At 49.1% G+C, this 17,126-nt stretch overlaps 5 protein-coding genes across 5 annotated transcripts; 3 read left to right on the forward strand and 2 right to left on the reverse strand.

The window, feature by feature from the left end:
- The first annotated feature begins 2,023 nt into the window (after window positions 1–2,023).
- C8Q69DRAFT_263252 (PMCA-type calcium-translocating P-type ATPase) lies at window positions 2,024–6,926 on the forward strand. Its single transcript, XM_028626721.1, has 3 exons — window positions 2,024–5,368; window positions 5,421–5,803; window positions 5,858–6,926. The coding sequence occupies exons 1-3, from the start codon at window positions 2,363–2,365 to the stop codon at window positions 6,774–6,776; spliced, it is 4,308 nt and encodes a 1,435-aa protein (XP_028485336.1). The 5' UTR covers window positions 2,024–2,362; the 3' UTR covers window positions 6,777–6,926.
- Window positions 6,927–7,983: 1,057 nt separating this feature from the next.
- Window positions 7,984–10,093, forward strand: C8Q69DRAFT_467009 (putative purine-cytosine permease). Its single transcript, XM_028630598.1, has 4 exons — window positions 7,984–8,665; window positions 8,779–9,002; window positions 9,068–9,830; window positions 9,907–10,093. Exons 1-4 carry the CDS (start codon window positions 8,270–8,272, stop codon window positions 10,042–10,044), a joined length of 1,521 nt encoding a protein of 506 aa, XP_028485337.1. The 5' UTR covers window positions 7,984–8,269; the 3' UTR covers window positions 10,045–10,093.
- A 371-nt stretch (window positions 10,094–10,464) lies between these two features.
- Window positions 10,465–12,069, forward strand: C8Q69DRAFT_486643 (hypothetical protein; the record flags this gene model as incomplete). The annotated part of the gene is made up of 4 exons (XM_028631922.1): window positions 10,465–10,480; window positions 10,685–10,920; window positions 11,012–11,598; window positions 11,670–12,069. 4 exons carry the CDS (start codon window positions 10,465–10,467, stop codon window positions 12,067–12,069), a joined length of 1,239 nt encoding a protein of 412 aa, XP_028485338.1.
- A 735-nt stretch (window positions 12,070–12,804) lies between these two features.
- Window positions 12,805–14,701, reverse strand: C8Q69DRAFT_486644 (Tubulin/FtsZ, GTPase domain-containing protein; the record flags this gene model as incomplete). The annotated part of the gene is made up of 8 exons (XM_028631923.1): window positions 12,805–12,838; window positions 12,893–13,252; window positions 13,313–14,103; window positions 14,162–14,216; window positions 14,280–14,321; window positions 14,426–14,451; window positions 14,530–14,553; window positions 14,690–14,701. 8 exons carry the CDS (start codon window positions 14,699–14,701, stop codon window positions 12,805–12,807), a joined length of 1,344 nt encoding a protein of 447 aa, XP_028485339.1.
- A 163-nt stretch (window positions 14,702–14,864) lies between these two features.
- Window positions 14,865–17,105, reverse strand: C8Q69DRAFT_467019 (putative nuclear mRNA splicing factor-associated protein). Its single transcript, XM_028630599.1, has 6 exons — window positions 16,760–17,105; window positions 16,463–16,585; window positions 16,005–16,402; window positions 15,816–15,924; window positions 15,601–15,756; window positions 14,865–15,527 (listed from the first exon to the last, which is right to left on the reverse strand). The coding sequence occupies exons 1-6, from the start codon at window positions 16,958–16,960 to the stop codon at window positions 15,306–15,308; spliced, it is 1,209 nt and encodes a 402-aa protein (XP_028485340.1). The 5' UTR covers window positions 16,961–17,105; the 3' UTR covers window positions 14,865–15,305.
- Window positions 17,106–17,126: the final 21 nt, after the last annotated feature.

Genomic DNA, 17,126 nt, shown 5'->3' on the forward strand with positions numbered 1-17,126 from the left:
CAAGCGCGATAACAAAATATTCACTGGGGTTGAATCTTTTTCGTCCGCGCTAGTGGTCTGATGCGCCTACACGTCTAACGCATCGGTGCAAGGGATACCCCGGAAATGCAAACAGGAATATTAAGTTATGTAGATTCGGCTGACAGCTTGTGAGACAGATCATATTAGTCTTATTTATTGTAGGGGCACATGGGAGGCAACATGTTGTCAAGACTGCTGCCATTCAGTTCTGGTCATTATTATTTGCATTCCAGGGAGGACACTGTCTCCTAGGATACTATTAGGAAAGTATTAGGCGAATAAGCGCCATGATTGCACAGCATTCTCTTGACTGGAGTTGAACAATCCTGGTAATGAGGGCCCTAGCACAAGGAGCCTTGGTCCCGCGATTTACCTATGTGGTTTTGAACCCGTCACAACGTCCTCTTTGACATACGGAGCTCTCTTTTCCTGACTATTAGCTGTGGGACCGTATAGCAACAAGGATAACTATATGGATGTGGACAAGAGAAAGAACCACTTTGGATGATTCTTACTGGGGGTCTGTTCTGTCGTTGGTGTCCTCGAATCGGCGCTGACGAGTCGATCTCCAAAAGATGTGTCCTCGAACACTGAAGAACCATCACTCTTGAACAGCGCGTTTGGACCTTCCTGAAGCAGTCGAAACAGCCAGTCGGGCTTATCTTTTATCTGATAAGTTAGCAGTAGCAGCAGTTCCATAAGCGACCAGAAACGCCGACTGACAAAGGTCGTCTCCCATGGGGCCCCTCTAGACCGATCGACCTGTGCCAAGAACGGCTTTGATGGACCCTTTTTGTATCTCGAATTGACGTAGCAAGCCCGGCGGATCTTGGGTGGAGCTCGTTAAGCTCAAGTTGACTAGAATATGCCGCCCCTAAAGGCCGGCCGAAAGCGTACCTGCGCGGGTAGACTACCAAGGCATAACTAAGTGGCCGTTCTGTAGCCGGTAAGCTCCTTCTGTCGCGTGGTTGATTATTGCCAGGATGCAGTCGTCTGGGTTACTCTGTCGATAACATTATCGGTTCTGCGATGGCATGTCCGTCACAACATGACATCTGGCATTGCCGCCCTGAAAATGCCTCATCCTGTTTGGGTGGAAAGGAAGACTGGGTTCGTGGTTCATGTTGGCCGACGCTCTGAATGCGAGTCCAATGAAGGACAAGTGAGTGAGGCTGTGCAAACGCTAAAGCAACCCCCAACCCCATCTCCCGTCTGGGCAAAGAAATTTTCTTGTCTGGATCCTGCTTTGCCAGTAGTGGCGAGCTCTTGCGGTCAGGAGCCATGATGCTGATGGTACGTTAGCTTTGGAATCAGGCTTCTTGTGGGGGAGTTGGCTGATGGGAGAAGAGAGTAGACGTATCTATATCCCGTCAATCGTGAAGGCCTATCTCAAGTATCAATCTGAATCAGCGAGGCCTGTCATCGGCGAGTTGTACCTAACTGTACCATAAGCCCTGGTAATTAATATCGATGATGACAGGGCAATAATAATATATGCTCTGGAACGGCTGCTCAAGGAGCAATGGCAGCCCTGAGTGGCTGCTGTTGGCATTCGGGTGCAAATAGTCTTCCCGCATGCAACTGTCTAGTGGAGAACTAGTGTAACAAGGGGAGAGCAACAGTCCGGAGGCGTCGATTGATGCCCATGGATCTGCCCATTACTCTCTGTTGCAAAGACGGGGGATAGCTCCGTCTGGTCAAACGTTTGGGTCCGGAGGTTGGAAGGTTTCCCGCCCGTTGTTATTACTGTTAATATTGTAAGAAAAGCCTGGGCTCTGATCATCACGCTCCTGAGCCCCGACGAAAAGCTCGCCCAGTGTGTGCTTAACTCTACTCCAAACACGGTGCTCGTTGCACACTGTTGATGGCAGTCTTCGCACTTTCATTGGACATATCCCCGACCATCGTGGTTCGTCGACAAGACGATCGTTGTGTTGTCTTTGCTGGCGATCCAACCTGATCAGTTCGACGGGGAATCCTGGACAGGCACGACTGGTATGTACGCCATTTCAACGGTTCGCACTCGATCGTTTCCCTACAACAGCCAAAAATCGCGGTTCTCAGTGGATGGACTGACGCAGTTTGATAGGTGTGAGCGCCATCTCTCTCTAGTGGCCATCAGCAGCGTCACAACGAGGGCTGGGAAGGAAGCTCTTTTTCCAGCGACGTCTTTATACACACTCTCTTCTAAGGCCATCTAGGTTCAGACATTCCTTTTGGTGGGATAAGCTTGAGCTATGACATAGTGGGTTGCAAGAGAGGCGAATCGACCTTCGTTACTTCCTTCCAGGACCTCTCTGCTATTCTTATATGATCGTATCACCGGCCAGTTACCATAACCATGTCGGACCGAAAGGAAAATGGGGATGGCGCACGACAGAACAACAACCCTTTCCGGAGGGCACGAGCGCCCACTATCACCATCGATACATCTGCGGTGAATCTCGCTACGGACTCACCCTCGCAAGGCCAAGGGGGAGCTGCACCGGCTCGACCTCAACCTTCCTTGCGGATCTCAACAAGCAATGTGGAAACTGACACGGGCACACTGCTACCAAGCAACGACGTGTCGCCTACTGATCAACGATCCATGCGCTCTTTCGAAGGTCGGGAGAGGGAGAGCAGGCCTACATCGCCGCACAACGTTTCGTCGCCGACCTTCAAAGGGCCTGATGTTCACTCCAACTTTCTAGCGGTTCCTGGCAGCAGGTCTCGCGGCAACTCAATCGAATCAGAAGGGACAACCCATAGCGGAAGCTCGTTTGGAAGTGATACTTACGTTCAATCTTCCCCAGTCGACAATTCCAGGACGAATAGCACCGTTATGAACGACGAAGATGCTTTGCTCCCTGATCCAGGAACGGAAGGTGACTTCGAGGTGGAGGATAACAAATTCGCATTTTCTCCGGGCCAACTGAACAAACTTCTGAATCCAAAGAGCCTATCGGCCTTTCATGCTATCGGTGGTCTCGCTGGTCTTGAGCGGGGACTTAGGTCCGATAGGCGGAGCGGTTTGAGCCTGGACGAGACTTATTTGGACGGTACGGTCAGCTTCGAGGAGGCAACAGGAAGAGATGTTCAACAACAGACACCAAAGGTTGCGTCAAATACCCCCTTGGCGGATTCAAACCAGGGCGCCAGTGGCCAAGGTGGTGACGCGTTTGCCGATCGAAAGCGCGTATTTGGGGATAATAGGCTGCCAGAAAAGAAGGCCAAGTCGTTCTTGGAACTGGCATGGATTGCATATAACGACAAGGTTCTGATTCTGTTGACAATAGCTGCCGTCATCTCACTTGCACTTGGAATCTACCAGTCTGTCACGGCCAAGAACGGCGAGCCGGGCGTCGAATGGGTAGAAGGTGTCGCTATTATAGTAGCCATTTTGATCGTGGTCATTGTCGGTGCTGTCAACGATTGGCAGAAAGAACGGCAGTTTGTCAAACTGAATAAGAAGAAAGAAGATCGTCATGTTAAGGTGATACGGTCAGGGAAAACAGTCGAGATCTCCGTGTTCGATGTCCTCGTTGGCGACGTGGTGCATCTGGAGCCGGGTGACCTGGTACCGGTGGATGGTATTTTCATTGAAGGTCACAATCTGAAATGCGACGAGTCGTCTGCAACGGGAGAGTCCGACATGTTACGCAAGCACTCAGCAGACGACGTTTACAGAGCCATTGAAAACCATGAGAACCTTTCCAAGATGGACCCTTTCATCGTGTCGGGTGCCAAGGTTTCTGAAGGTGTTGGAACGTTTCTCGTCACATCCACCGGCGTCAACTCAAGTTATGGAAAGACCATGATGTCCCTACAAGATGAAGGCCAGACAACACCGTTACAGTCCAAACTGAATGTTCTGGCTGAACACATCGCCAAGCTTGGTCTCGCTTCAGGTCTACTCCTGTTTGTGGTGCTGTTTATCAAGTTTCTCGTCGAGCTGAAGAACATCGATGGTGCCGATGCAAAGGGACAAGCTTTCCTCCAGATTTTCATTGTTGCAGTGACAATCATCGTCGTTGCAGTGCCGGAGGGGTTGCCCTTGGCTGTTACTCTTGCTCTCGCCTTTGCCACCACACGTATGTTGAAGGACAACAATCTGGTTCGTCTTCTGCGAGCTTGCGAGACTATGGGCAATGCGACTACCATCTGCTCGGACAAGACTGGTACACTCACTCAAAATAAGATGAGTGTAGTGGCCGGTACCTTGGGCACCTCTTCTAGGTTTGGGGATAAAAAGAAGCCGCAGAACTCATCGACTGAAGTCGAGACTAGCAACAATGGCGGTGACGATTCTAGTAACGTCTCTCCTTCAGAATTTGTCGCTACTTTGTCTCCGTCTGTAAAGGATATGCTATTGCAATCTATCGTGCAGAATTCGACTGCGTTTGAAGGTGACGAAGATGGTGTACCTACTTTCGTTGGGTCAAAGACAGAGACCGCACTGTTGAATTTTGCACGCGATTTCCTTGGTATGGGCGCTCTCAGTGAAGCCCGGTCCAACTCTCAGATGGTTCAAATGGTCCCTTTCGATTCTGGAAGGAAGTGTATGGCCGTGGTGATCAAACAGCAGGATGGACGATATCGAATGTTTGTCAAAGGTGCCTCTGAGATACTGATTTCCAAATCGACGCGAATCATAAGCGATCCCACGAAAGAACCGGCGGATACCCCTCTGACGGATCAAATGCGTTCATCTCTCAATGACATTGTCGCCAATTATGCGTCCCGCTCGCTACGAACTATTGGTCTCTTGTACCGTGACTTTGACCAGTGGCCTCCACGAGGTGCTCCTACTCTGGAAGAAGATCGAAAACTCGCGCAGTTCGATGCTATCTTCAAAGATATGGTCTTCCTCGGAGTGGTCGGAATTCAGGATCCTCTCCGCCCTGGTGTCGCTGACTCCGTCCATCAGTGTCAGAAAGCCGGTGTATTTGTACGCATGGTTACAGGTGACAACATATTAACAGCGAAGGCTATTGCGCAAGAATGTGGCATATTCACTCCTGGCGGCGTCGCAATGGAAGGCCCCAAATTCCGCAAGCTCAGCTCTCATCAGATGAATCAAGTGATCCCTAGACTTCAGGTACTTGCGAGATCAAGTCCTGAGGATAAGAGAATTCTCGTTGCGCGGTTAAAGAAACTGGGCGAGACGGTTGCTGTCACTGGTGATGGCACGAACGACGCGCCAGCTCTGAAAACTGCTGATGTTGGTTTCTCCATGGGAATTGCTGGAACCGAGGTGGCCAAGGAGGCGTCGGATATTATTCTGATGGATGACAATTTCACTTCCATTGTGAAGGCCATTGCGTGGGGCCGGACTGTCAATGATGCCGTGAAAAAGTTCCTGCAGGTCAGTCCAATCTATATTCGTAATCGCTTGATGCATACTAAACCGAATCTAGTTCCAAATCACTGTGAACGTCACTGCTGTCGTCTTGACATTTGTATCTGCTGTAGCTAGCGGTGATGAGAGCTCTGTACTCACGGCAGTGCAGTTGTTGTGGGTTAATCTTATCATGGATACTTTCGCAGCTCTTGCTCTGGCAACGGATCCGCCCTCGCCTTATGTCCTGGATCGGAGGCCTGAACCGAAGTCGTCATCTCTCATTTCGTTGACCATGTGGAAAATGATCATTGGACAGTCGATATACCAGTTGGTTGTGACGTTGGTTTTGAATTTTGCCGGGAACAGAATATTCGGTTACAAGACCTCTGAGGAGCAGGCGGCACTGGAGACGGTCGTGTTCAACACTTTCGTCTGGATGCAGATATTCAATCAGTATAAGTGAGTACTATCGGGCCCTGGTAATATGGGATTATATGCTAATGTCTTTCCAAGTTGTCGCCGCCTAGACAACCATTTCAATATTTTCGAGGGAATACACCGCAATGTCTGGTTTATAGGTATTCAGGCTATTATTATAGCGGGGCAAGTTATGATTATCTTTGTCGGTGGACGGGCCTTCTCCGTGAAGCGTCTGAACGGACCACAATGGGGCGTCTCCTTGGTTCTTGGAGCCATCTCTGTCCCCGTTGCAGTCATCATTCGATTAATTCCCGATTCACTTATTCAGCGACTCGTCCCGCACTTTTTGAGCCGCAAGAAACCACCACAGCTTTTTGTGTCGGACGAGGAAAGCCGTTTTGAGTGGAACCCAGCGTTGGAGGAGATTCGAGATCAACTGAGCTTCCTTAAGACGGTTCGCGGAGGACGGTTGAGGCATCTCAAGCACAAGCTTCAGCATCCGGAAACTCTTCTTCCAAGGTCTCGCAGCGGCTCACGCTCAAGAGAAGAATCTGCTCCTGCAACCCCAGTGAGCGAAGAGGCTCCTCCATCAACCTCGGCCTCGCCCCCACCTGCTACTCCAGAATCGCGTTCAAGAAACCGAACACGCTCTCGTTCTAACTCGGCTTTCGGCCCGGCGGCTGCTATGGCTGGTATAGTGGCAGGTAGTATCGCCGGCTGGTCTCCTATTGAGAGAGGCCACGGTGACAATGATTCTCTTAAGTTCTCCCGCAATGGCAATGGTCGAGATGATCAAGCCGCCATTGAGGTGCATCCCGATACGCATCCTGATGATCCTGTTATTACGGATTACGCAGTTTCGTCCACCACTCCTCCAAGTCAGAATCCGGATCTTGTTCCAAGCTTCGACTTTGTGCCGTCAGATAGCACCTCCACTCGTGGTAGGAGATCCACTTCGAGACGTTCGCGCTCCAATACGCTTCGTAGCCAAAGTCAACAATCACAGAACTAAAGTAAAGCGAGGTTAGAAAGCTCTTCTGTTGCTGCTTGTTGCACGTCGGACTTCTCTGTGATTTTCTTTTTATCGACTGGCATCTGGTCGGTGGCTGGTTTTGGGGAGTGCGAGGCGTTTGGAGATCGGCATGTCCCATTCCTGTTTGCATAATAGAGGTTCCATTTGTCACAATGGACATTCGCACAACTACACATTGTTAATGGTCTTTTTCGAACTAATTTTCGGTCCCTTTCCCTCGATCTCTCCCTTCTCTGTTGTTTTATTCCTTTTGCAAGTCGAGAGCATAAATAAAAGAAATGCAGAGGGCCCCATGTACTGAGAATCAGCTATCCAAACAGAGAAAAGGATTGCAAAGTGCAAGGACATCTTTACGGACATTTGCGGACAGTGGCACAATCGGCGAATGGCTCTTACAATATCCTACTTGCACAGCACTGCATACATTTCATCTTATCCTCTGCAGTTGGACCTATATATATTTGATCCATGGCGTCTTTCATGACCGTTGACTATTAGCAAGTCCACCACTGGGTGCAGTCTCTTTTTGGGTCTTTTTTTCTTTTGTAGTGCAATTTTCTATCTGCTGTATTTCTATTGGGAAGGCCGACTCTTAGTTTAGTACTTCTCCGTTTCTCTTTCCTTACTGATATCAACCCTTTCCTGATACCGCCTGTATTATTTCAGCAAGAAGGATGCAATCTGATAGAATAGCGAAGTCGATCAAAAACTATTTTCTAAATGACTTCAATCACAGTTCCATTGTCTCCCGCAATTCGAAGCCTGGCTAGCTATCGCAATGTTCTTCCAAGGTATGGGGATCAAGTCTGAAAGTCTTGAGGCTTCATGTAATTGATGATTGAGATCTATGAAAGCCGATAATACATAATATACTGCTAACATTCTCCACTTATGTCCCCAAAAACAGATAAGATGAGCAAAGCAGCCGTGCTTCAGTGATGGTAGCTCATTGTTCAGGACCCCCATTCTTGGATTCTACAGCTAAGTCGATGGTGGGGATGCCACCGGGCGTCCGGGCAATTCTAGACCATCGATTTCCCAATAGGAAAGGAACCTGGACTGTCCTCATTGCTGTCATAGTAGTAGTAAACCAAGCATTTCCAACAATCCGGTAGTCTGGGTATTCCTCGTATTTACCAGTTATATTTCTGGGGAGACTGCTTTGAGCTAACTAATTCAACAGTGGGGTGAAGGTAATGGAGGCTAGTTTGGAGATCTACTCTTTACCGTTAGAGCTGAAGCTCCTTCATTGGATGCAGATAATAATGATAATGGTCTATTGCTCGACAGATTGATAGATACCCCGGCCCTGCAGATGTCAGGACTGCCGCAAGATAGGGATCTCAAACTAGACTAGAACAATTCGGTGGCCATTTTATTTAAAAGTAGTCCTCTTTCATCTTCCCTGCTGATGGTTTCGGTTCACGATTCCTCGACTATCCTCGGGGGCGCACTTTTCTCTCAAGTTCAAGATGGATCCCAAAGTGGAGAAGTCGGACGTACCTATTCGCCCTGCGACACAGTATGACTCTGAAGAGCTGGGCTCATCATGCACCATCCCAGCTTCGAGATGGCGAGGATTGTTCAACCGCATCGAAGATTTAGCTGGCATGGAGGCTCGTGGTATCGAGCGTGTTCCTTCTGAGGAACGCCACAAGGGCGGAGTACGCGAATATATGCAGATGATGCTTCTATGGCTCAGCGCAAACCTGACGGCGAATAACACGACTGTGGGTATATTGGGCCCTCTGGTTTATGAACTGGGTTTCACAGATGCAGCGTTATGTGCGACCTTTGGAGGGTTCCTGGGAGCAGCTGGAGTTGGATTTACTTCCATGTGGGGACCCAGGAGTGGAAATCGGACTCTGGTAGAATCCCTTTTTTTTGAATGATTGTTTCGCTTTTTTCTTTTATATTTCGTGATATAAACCCTGTTGCTTTTTTTTCATAATGGGATATCGAACTTATACTCCCCTCACAGATTGTGGCCAGGTATTTCATGGGATATTATCCCGGCAAGATATGCTCTTTGCTGAACTTGGTAATCATGCTGGGATATGGCATGATTGACTGTGTTATTGGAGGCCAGATCCTCTCCGCAGTCTCCAATGGACGCATGACGGTTATCGTTGGGATAATCGTTGTTGCTATTGTCACACTGGTAGTAGCAGCATTTGGCATGCGAATCTTTCAGGCCTATGAGAGGTAAGTTTCCAATCCATCTTCCCTTGAGCTTCCTGTGTGATACATACTCACCTCAACACATGTAGATATGCATGGCTTCCTCAGTTAATGGTCCTCTGTATCATGATGGGCTCCGCCGGACCGCGCTTCGACATCCACACACCCTCGGTTGGCTCTCCGGAAGCAGTTTCTGCTCATCGGCTTTCCTTCTTTTCACTCTGCATGGCTTCCGGAATTGCTTGGGCTCCATCCGGTGCAGACTATTATGTCTATTACCCTTCGAGCACAGCTAGATGGAAGACATTCATGATGACCACAGTCGGACTAGGCTTTGCGCTATTCATCACTCTCATGCTAGGAGTAGGCCTCGGAACCGGAGTCGCTACCATCCCATCCTGGTCCGCTGCATACGATAACACTCCTGGAAACCTTCTAGCAGCCGCATACGATAACTTGAATGGCTTCGGAGGTTTCTGTTCTGTGATAGTGGCTCTGGGAGTGATTTCAAACAATATCCCTGGTACCTATTCAGCGTCCCTTGCATTCCAGATGCTTGGTCGTCACGGACCCAAGGTCCCACGTTTCATTCTAACCATCTGCTGCGTGATCATCTACACGGCATGTGCGCTTGGTGGACGTAACTACCTGTTTGAGGTCTTTAACAACTTCCTGCCCTTAATGGGTTACTGGATCGTCATCTGGATTACGATCATGCTCGAGGAAGACCTGATCTTCATGCGAGGCAAGGACTATGACTGGACGATTTGGAACGATTGGCGAAAGCTGCCTCTGGGGATCGCTAGCGGTATATCCTTCCTTGTTGGCTGGGCTGGTGCTATTGTTGGTATGGTAAGTAGACAATTCGTCCCTGCATGATTTTCATTGAAGGTAGTAAGTAATAGAGCTGACATGATGTGATTTCTAGGATCAAGTGTATTTCGTTGGTCCAATTGCCAAGTCTATTGCTGGAGGGGCCGACCTCGGTATCTGGCTAGGAATCGGGTTTACTGTCTTTGTCTATCCACCATTGAGGGCACTGGAGCTTCGAGTGGTGGGTAGGTAATGTGTAAGATTTGTTTATAATAGTGATATATGATATAATAGTTTTTTACGTCCAGAAGGTTGCTGTTTCAGTGCCGTGATCATTATATCTCGTAGCTTCCGACAATCCGTATAGTTAATCGCAGGCTTCTTACTCGGCCACCAGACACGCTAGTGAAGAGTCGTATATACAAATTTCGCAGTATGATTTTTCGTAGAACAACGTAATAATTCTCCGTTGTAGATCCGATGACAGATAGTAACGGGATACGTATAACCCTTTCGTAACCAATCAGCATTCCAGAGTCACTCATACCCGAATCATTACCCGGGCAATAATCACACCTCTAATCCCTCAAAGAAGACTACTAAATACCATAACGTTTCATATTATCTCCAATAGATCAGAGATCGACAGTCCATTGAATGCACTCGTATAATCATGCGGGGAAGCCGCTGTAAAGCGGGGCGTAGTTCGGTTAGTACAGTAAGAAAATAGGGCCTCGCCTAGATATTCCGAGGAAATGGCGATCTTGAGTTAACTCATCCTGCATACTAGTTTCGCTCTTATCATATCCCAATAATGGAGAATACAACGAAATATCTAGTCGAGGCCTGGCAGCCTCCAAGATTTCTGAGCGAAGCGGTGCAGATAATCCAAGATGCGTCGCCTCGTCAGCTACTCAGCTATACATTAGTCGGTCTAGTCATCTATCCGACTATCGTATCCTTGCTTCGATTTCGCAGATTGAGAAAACTGCACAGAAGATATCACTATCCTACCCGAGCGTCGATGGCTCGGATGACAGATAATGAAGCCTGGGAGATTCAGAAAGTTATCTCGGAACTAGAGTTTCCGTTCATGTACATCAAGGCTCTCCAATTTGCGCTGTTCAGGGTTCGAGAGAATTTTCCCCGTCCTCGTTTGATGTCTCGTGACTTTTTTATTATCTATGATATGTATTACCCGACTGACGCTTCATCACCAGACATACGGAATCCCTACAATATCCAGCCTATTGGTTGGAACCAGTCAGTTCACGAACCCGCGCACCGCTCTGAAGCGTTACGTGGACACAACTGTCTTAATTGGCGAGTTCATCGCACACGCACCTACCTCAGACCGTGCCCAGAGCGCTATTTCACGTATCAATTACTTGCATAGCGGGTATCGCAGTACGGGAAAGATCCTCGAGGATGACATGCTCTATACGCTGAGTCTGTTTGCCATCGAGCCCATCCGCTTTATCGATACGTACGAGTGGCGCAAGTTGAGTGAATTGGAGAAATGTGCACTTGGGACGTATTGGAAGAGCTTGGGTGATGCCATGCAAATCAGTTATGAAGCGTTGCCGTCATATAAGACTGGATTCAGGGACGGTCTCCATTGGCTGGAAGAGATGGATGTCTGGAGAAGAGCGTATGAAAAGGAGAAAATGGTGCCGGATCAAAAGAACAAGTGCACGGCTGACCAGACGACGTCGATACTGGTATATATGCTTCCAACGAGGATGGAACATATTGGATACAAGTTCGTCTCCTATATGATGGATGATCGTTTGCGCAGAGCTATGATGTGAGTTGGACTACCTAGTTGATCTTAATCCGGGCCAGAGTTTGAGAAATACTAATACACTCCTCTGCAAGGTATGAACCACCTCCAGCATTATATGCCACGCTCTTCTCGGCAATGCTAGCCATTCGCAAGTTCTTTTTGCGCTACCTAGCTCTCCCACGTCCGTATTTCCTACGCCCGGTCAGGTTCTCTGATCAACAAAACGAATATGGACGTTTCTTCACCTCAGAATGGGATGCTGCCCCTTACTACGTCAAACCAACGCTTTGGAATCGATGGGGTCCCACAGCATGGCTTACCTGGGTCCTAGGTCATCCTCTTCCTGGAGACGAGGGTGACAAATACTATCCAAAAGGATACTACATTCCGGAAGTCGGTCCCAAATACCAGGAAGGAAAAGGATATGAGCAAATGAAAGAGATGAGAAAGAGGTTACACGAGGAACGGACGGGGAAGTGTCCCTTTCATTGAAATCAGTCTTGTATTGAGACAAGAGACCAAACTTATCGTCAGCGTTGAAGTATAACCACGAGCAATCAGAACTTGAACCATGCAATCCTGTCCGCGGGTATCAGAAGGAAAAGGGGTTTTAATCCCAATTGATACCTTCCAATACTAAGTTCAGTACTGGTATAGTGCTGAGTAGATTCATGATTGAATCTCAGGATGTCAACACCCCCGTCTATTTCACTCCTAGGCTTTACTGTGCTCAAGCGTCCGTCGGACACTATGACGAATGATAAATGCACGACTCGACACATGGTAAATGAAAAGTCTACGCAAGCGTGGTTTATGCATTAGCCATGTGGGTGTGGAATAACTTAAGATTAGGCCTGTTATAGAAGACTGAAGTCTGCTCAGTGCAAACTACGTCTGGACAAGTAACCTGGACAATAATGTATCCTGAGATCCACGCTTGGTTCGCAAAACTGCGGTTTATTGAATAAAGGCTATTACATGGGGACGTATGAGGGGAGAAGCTGTTTATTGCAGTAGGTATGTGCTATTCAATTCCGACATTCCCTGAACCACAATAATCCCTCTTGAAGTTTCGACAAGAAAAGAACGCTCGCTGTTCGGCTAAGGTATTGTTTTTTGGGGACTTTCGGCTCGGAATCAGAACCAAAAAATCCTAGAGAACGTGGGGGAAGGCAATGGGGTATTACTGAGAGCAGATCTCGAATTATGTCACCGTAAGAACAGCGTTTACTCCTCACCCTCGAGGGGCTCCTCGTCGTTGCTACAAAGATTGTTAGCCAGAATTCCACGTACTAGTGGATGCAATCAAACTTACTACTCCTCCTCGCCCTCAGAGACAGAGGCGTCCTGGTACTGCTGGTACTCAGAGACCAGATCGTTCATGTTGCTCTCAGCCTCAGTGAACTCCATCTCGTCCATACCCTCACCAGTGTACCAATGCAAGAAAGCCTTGCGACGGAACATAGCAGTGAACTGGTCACCGACACGCTTGAACAGCTCCTGGATGGAGGTGGAGTTACCAATGAAGGTGGCGGACATCTTGAGGCCGCGGGGAGGAATGGAGCAAAGAGCAGTCTGGATGTTGTTGGGAATCCACTCGACGAAGTAGCTGTGGTTCTTGTTCTGCACGTTGCGCATCTGGTCCTCGACCTCCTTCATGGAGACCTTACCACGGCTAAAAGAAAAGGTGATTAGCTAAAGAACATCGAGTACTTCAAAGGTATGCTGCACTTACAACATGGCGGAGCAGGTGAGGTAGCGGCCGTTACGGAAGTCAGAAGCAGCCATCATGTTCTTGGGGTCGAACATCTGCTGGGTCAACTCGGGCACGGAGACCGCACGGAAGGAGTGAGCGCCACGGCTGGTCAACGGGGCAAAGCCGACCATAAAGAAGTGGAGACGAGGGAAAGGAACCATGTTGACAGCCAGCTTGCGGAGGTCAGAGTTGAGCTGACCGGGGAAACGCAGGCAGGTGGTGACACCGGACATAACGGCGGAAACGAGGTGGTTCAGGTCACCGTAGGAGGGGTTGGAGAGCTTGAGGGTGCGCATGCAGATGTCGTACAGAGCCTCGTTATCGATACAGAAGGTCTCGTCGGAGTGCTCGACCAGCTGGTGAACGGAGAGGGTAGCGTTGTAAGGCTCAACGACGGTGTCGGAGACCTTAGGAGAGGGGACAACCGAGAAGGTAGCCATCATACGGTCGGGGAACTCCTCACGGATCTTGGAGATCAGGAGGGTACCCATACCGGCACCGGTACCACCACCAAGGGAGTGGGTGATCTGGAAACCCTGGAGGCAGTCACAGGCCTCAGCCTCGCGACGGACAACGTCGACAACCTGGTCGACCAATTCGGCACCCTCAGTGTAGTGACCCTTAGCCCAGTTGTTACCAGCACCGGACTGACCGAAGACGAAGTTGTCAGGGCGGAAGAGCTGGCCGAAAGGACCGGCACGGACAGCGTCCATGGTACCAGGCTCAAGGTCGACGAGGACGGCACGAGGAACATACTTCTTGCCAGCAGCCTAAAGTATTGGTGAGCATATGGAGCGTCCTTATCGGTATCATAGGGCCAACAACTACCTCGTTGAAGTAGACGTTCATGCGCTCGAGCTGGAGGTCGGAGGTGCCATTGTAGCTAATCCATCGTCAGTCACCCGTCGATTCGATGTCCAAGCGTCTCCAGATATCGTGTACTCACACACCAGAACCGTCAAGGCCGTGCTCGCCAGAGATGGTCTGCCTATAGCATAATTAGCACCCTCAATCTTCATAACCTGAGCCTTCCACGTCTCAAACAGACACCCGGGCTCTTTCTTTCATTTCTCCTATTGATTTCCAACATACCAGAAAGCAGCACCAATTTGGTTACCCTGTTTGATTGGTACCCTTTAGTCATCCATGTCCCTAAAACCTCATATTCGGAATTCGATATCGATGCTGAAACTTACACACTGGCCGGTTTGGAGGTGAACCTGTTGAACGTGAAGAGAAACATGTCAGTTATCATGGAATGCGGACAGTGATGGCGGGGTTGCGTTTCAGGGGTCCGAGAAAAGGTCTCAGAACGGTCCCGACGCGTCTGGGGGGGATTGGAGTCAACAAACGTACGATTTCACGCATGGTGGCAGAAAGGTGACAGGTCCGGTAAAGAAGAGAGTTGGAATGGACGGGAGGATGAGGAGAGGATTGAAACCCAGGACAAGAGGAGTTCTGGGAGAAAGGACAGCGATGGAGGATGAAGTTGGGAAGAAGTCGGCGGTGAGGAGACGCCTTGTTGTGCGGCTAAGAAGGTTAGTTCAGGAGTCAACAGGACAACAAGAGGCCGGGCAGGGGGCGCGCTCAATCCGGTATCGCGCCGGTTCGTGCCACGTCACGGGACCAGCCCGCGTTGTCCATGCAGGAACGACCTGGATAGAGGAACTCTTACATTGGAGACAGAGAAATAACTATATTCATGGCCACAGAATTACTCATTTTGAGGACATCCCATTGATGGCACATACTCGACAATTGGTCAAGTATTTATTTGTTATGATTTGTCATCAACCAGTGGTCTTCGTGGGCGCTGTGTTCAGTAGGTACTTAGCCGCTCTAACTAACCCACCCCAAACATAATTACCCCGAGAGGATGGTCACCCGAGATCCTCGATATAAAATGCCCGTCAGCTTTGTCCTAAAAATACAAAAATATCTCCCGTGACAAGTCGTCGATGCCCCAGTACTGTCACTTGGCGGTGCTTTCCACAATCCGCTCGCTTTCCCTTTGGCTCTCGAGCCACGAGCCGAACTCGTCCAGCCGTCTATACTCATCCTGGTCAGCATCCAGACCATTCTCTGCCATATCCTCGAGCGCTGCCCGCTTCTCATTGGTCTTCTTGAATCTCTCGCTTCCATCTGCGATATATGCTTCTACACGAGTTCCGGAGAAGAACCGTCCATCCATCATCTGCATTGCTAATCAGTCACAGTTCACAAATCACCATCATGAAACAGTAGGGCTTTAACAAAAGTGTACTCACCCTGACACATTGCCTGGCGGGCTCAGGGTCCGAATACCGCACAGTAACGATACCGTCAGGTTCTTTGTCGTATAACACGACGTTGGTTACTTCCCCCAACTTGGAACATTCATCACGAATATCTTCTTTGATGTCCAGAATAGCCGCGGGATCCTCCTGCAGAAAACTGTTAGCCTCAAAGTCGACACCCAGGACAAAGGATACGGTCTTCGCACCTCGATCTCCTTCAGAGTGAACATATGCTTAAGCACGACGATCCTGTCCCATCTAGAAGTAGTGTCTGGGAGGGCAGCTACATCGTCATCATCCCAGTCTGCTAGTTTACTATAAGGATGAAGTCAGTAACGGTTTCGCATATCGACTAGTGAGATGCAACGGTTGGTGAGAAAACGGAACCACTATACCTGTTAAGTTTCTGGGTCTTTCTCAGGATCTTTTTCTTGTCTCGCATGCTCGTCTTAGTAGGAGCCTCCTGCTGACTCTTGAATGAAAAATCTGCTGGCTGCACCTTCATCGGACCCTGCGGTCCCGTCATGCCTAACCGGAAGTCCGTCTCATCCAGCATCTGAACCGCAAGATTAACAGATTCGGGTCTGAAGTAGACGACCAGCGCATCTCCCTTGAATTTCCCATTCTCATCCGTGTACATCTTAATCCGGGGTCGACCGCTGTCGATCTCTTCGGCGATGACACCACACTTGCAGAAGACATCCTTGATCTCGTCCAGTGTAGCATCGAGAGGGAGAGAAGTTACGTAGACTGCTGTATTGACACGGGGCTTCTTTTGTTTTTGATTATTTTCCTGCTTCGACATATCCGTCAGCATTCCTCCTAACGATATCTTGAATCCGACCGTATATACCTCATCTCCTGTAGCTTGCTGTTTCCGTTTCTTTCTCAGCTGCTGCGCCGACACTGTTTCTTCTTCATCAACCCCTTCGACCTTGTATGCTTGTCGTTGTTGTTCGAGAAGTTCATCGTCAACCTGTAACATTCGCGCATATCGCGCATCAGCCTATGACTCCTCATATCGTAACAACTCTATACGCAGGCAGTGACAGACACATTGATTGACCAAGCAGTAGACATAAAACGGGTTAATGTGATCGATTGACCATGGAGAAGCGCAACGGCGCAAAAAGATCCTCCGGGAACTTACCGTCTGCACCCAACGCTTCAACGCCGTATCATACTCGAATTCCTGACCATCCTCCGTTTCCAGAATAAACTTATTATCTAGTTTCGAGAAGGAGATGCGCGGATCGCTGTCGAACTCTTCAGGGTCTCGAGGGAAGTCGGCTGTAGGCGCCTGGTCTGGCGCTGGCACCGGCGCGCGCTCGTCGGGGTTCCGTAACGACATGCAGAATATGGAGATCCGAAATATGGCTGCGATCCTATTTTCTAGAAATAAGGAAGCTAGAATACTCGAAAAGGCGGTATCGTATTTGTTATGCGCGGACTGCGGCGTTTTCGTCCTTTCTTTGCGGGGTCGGCTTAAGCTCAAGGGATCTGATGATGTTTCTGGG

Source organism: Paecilomyces variotii (assembly GCF_004022145.1).
Source record: "Paecilomyces variotii strain CBS 101075 chromosome Unknown C8Q69scaffold_5, whole genome shotgun sequence".
Lineage (NCBI taxonomy): Eukaryota > Fungi > Ascomycota > Eurotiomycetes > Eurotiales > Thermoascaceae > Paecilomyces > Paecilomyces variotii.

Coding starts and splice junctions, on each gene's coding strand:
- C8Q69DRAFT_263252 (XM_028626721.1), top strand. CDS start 2,363: ATGTCGGACCGAAAGGAAAATGGGGATGGCGCACGACAGAACAACAAC. Junction 5,369..5,420: donor CCGTGAAAAAGTTCCTGCAG/GTCAGTCCAATC, acceptor AACCGAATCTAG/TTCCAAATCACTGTGAACGT. Junction 5,804..5,857: donor CAGATATTCAATCAGTATAA/GTGAGTACTATC, acceptor TGTCTTTCCAAG/TTGTCGCCGCCTAGACAACC.
- C8Q69DRAFT_467009 (XM_028630598.1), top strand. CDS start 8,270: ATGGATCCCAAAGTGGAGAAGTCGGACGTACCTATTCGCCCTGCGACA. Junction 8,666..8,778: donor GGAGTGGAAATCGGACTCTG/GTAGAATCCCTT, acceptor CTCCCCTCACAG/ATTGTGGCCAGGTATTTCAT. Junction 9,831..9,906: donor CTGGTGCTATTGTTGGTATG/GTAAGTAGACAA, acceptor TGTGATTTCTAG/GATCAAGTGTATTTCGTTGG.
- C8Q69DRAFT_467019 (XM_028630599.1), bottom strand. CDS start 16,960: ATGTCGTTACGGAACCCCGACGAGCGCGCGCCGGTGCCAGCGCCAGAC. Junction 16,403..16,462: donor AGCAAGCTACAGGAGATGAG/GTATATACGGTC, acceptor ATGTCGAAGCAG/GAAAATAATCAAAAACAAAA. Junction 15,528..15,600: donor CCGCCAGGCAATGTGTCAGG/GTGAGTACACTT, acceptor TTAGCAATGCAG/ATGATGGATGGACGGTTCTT.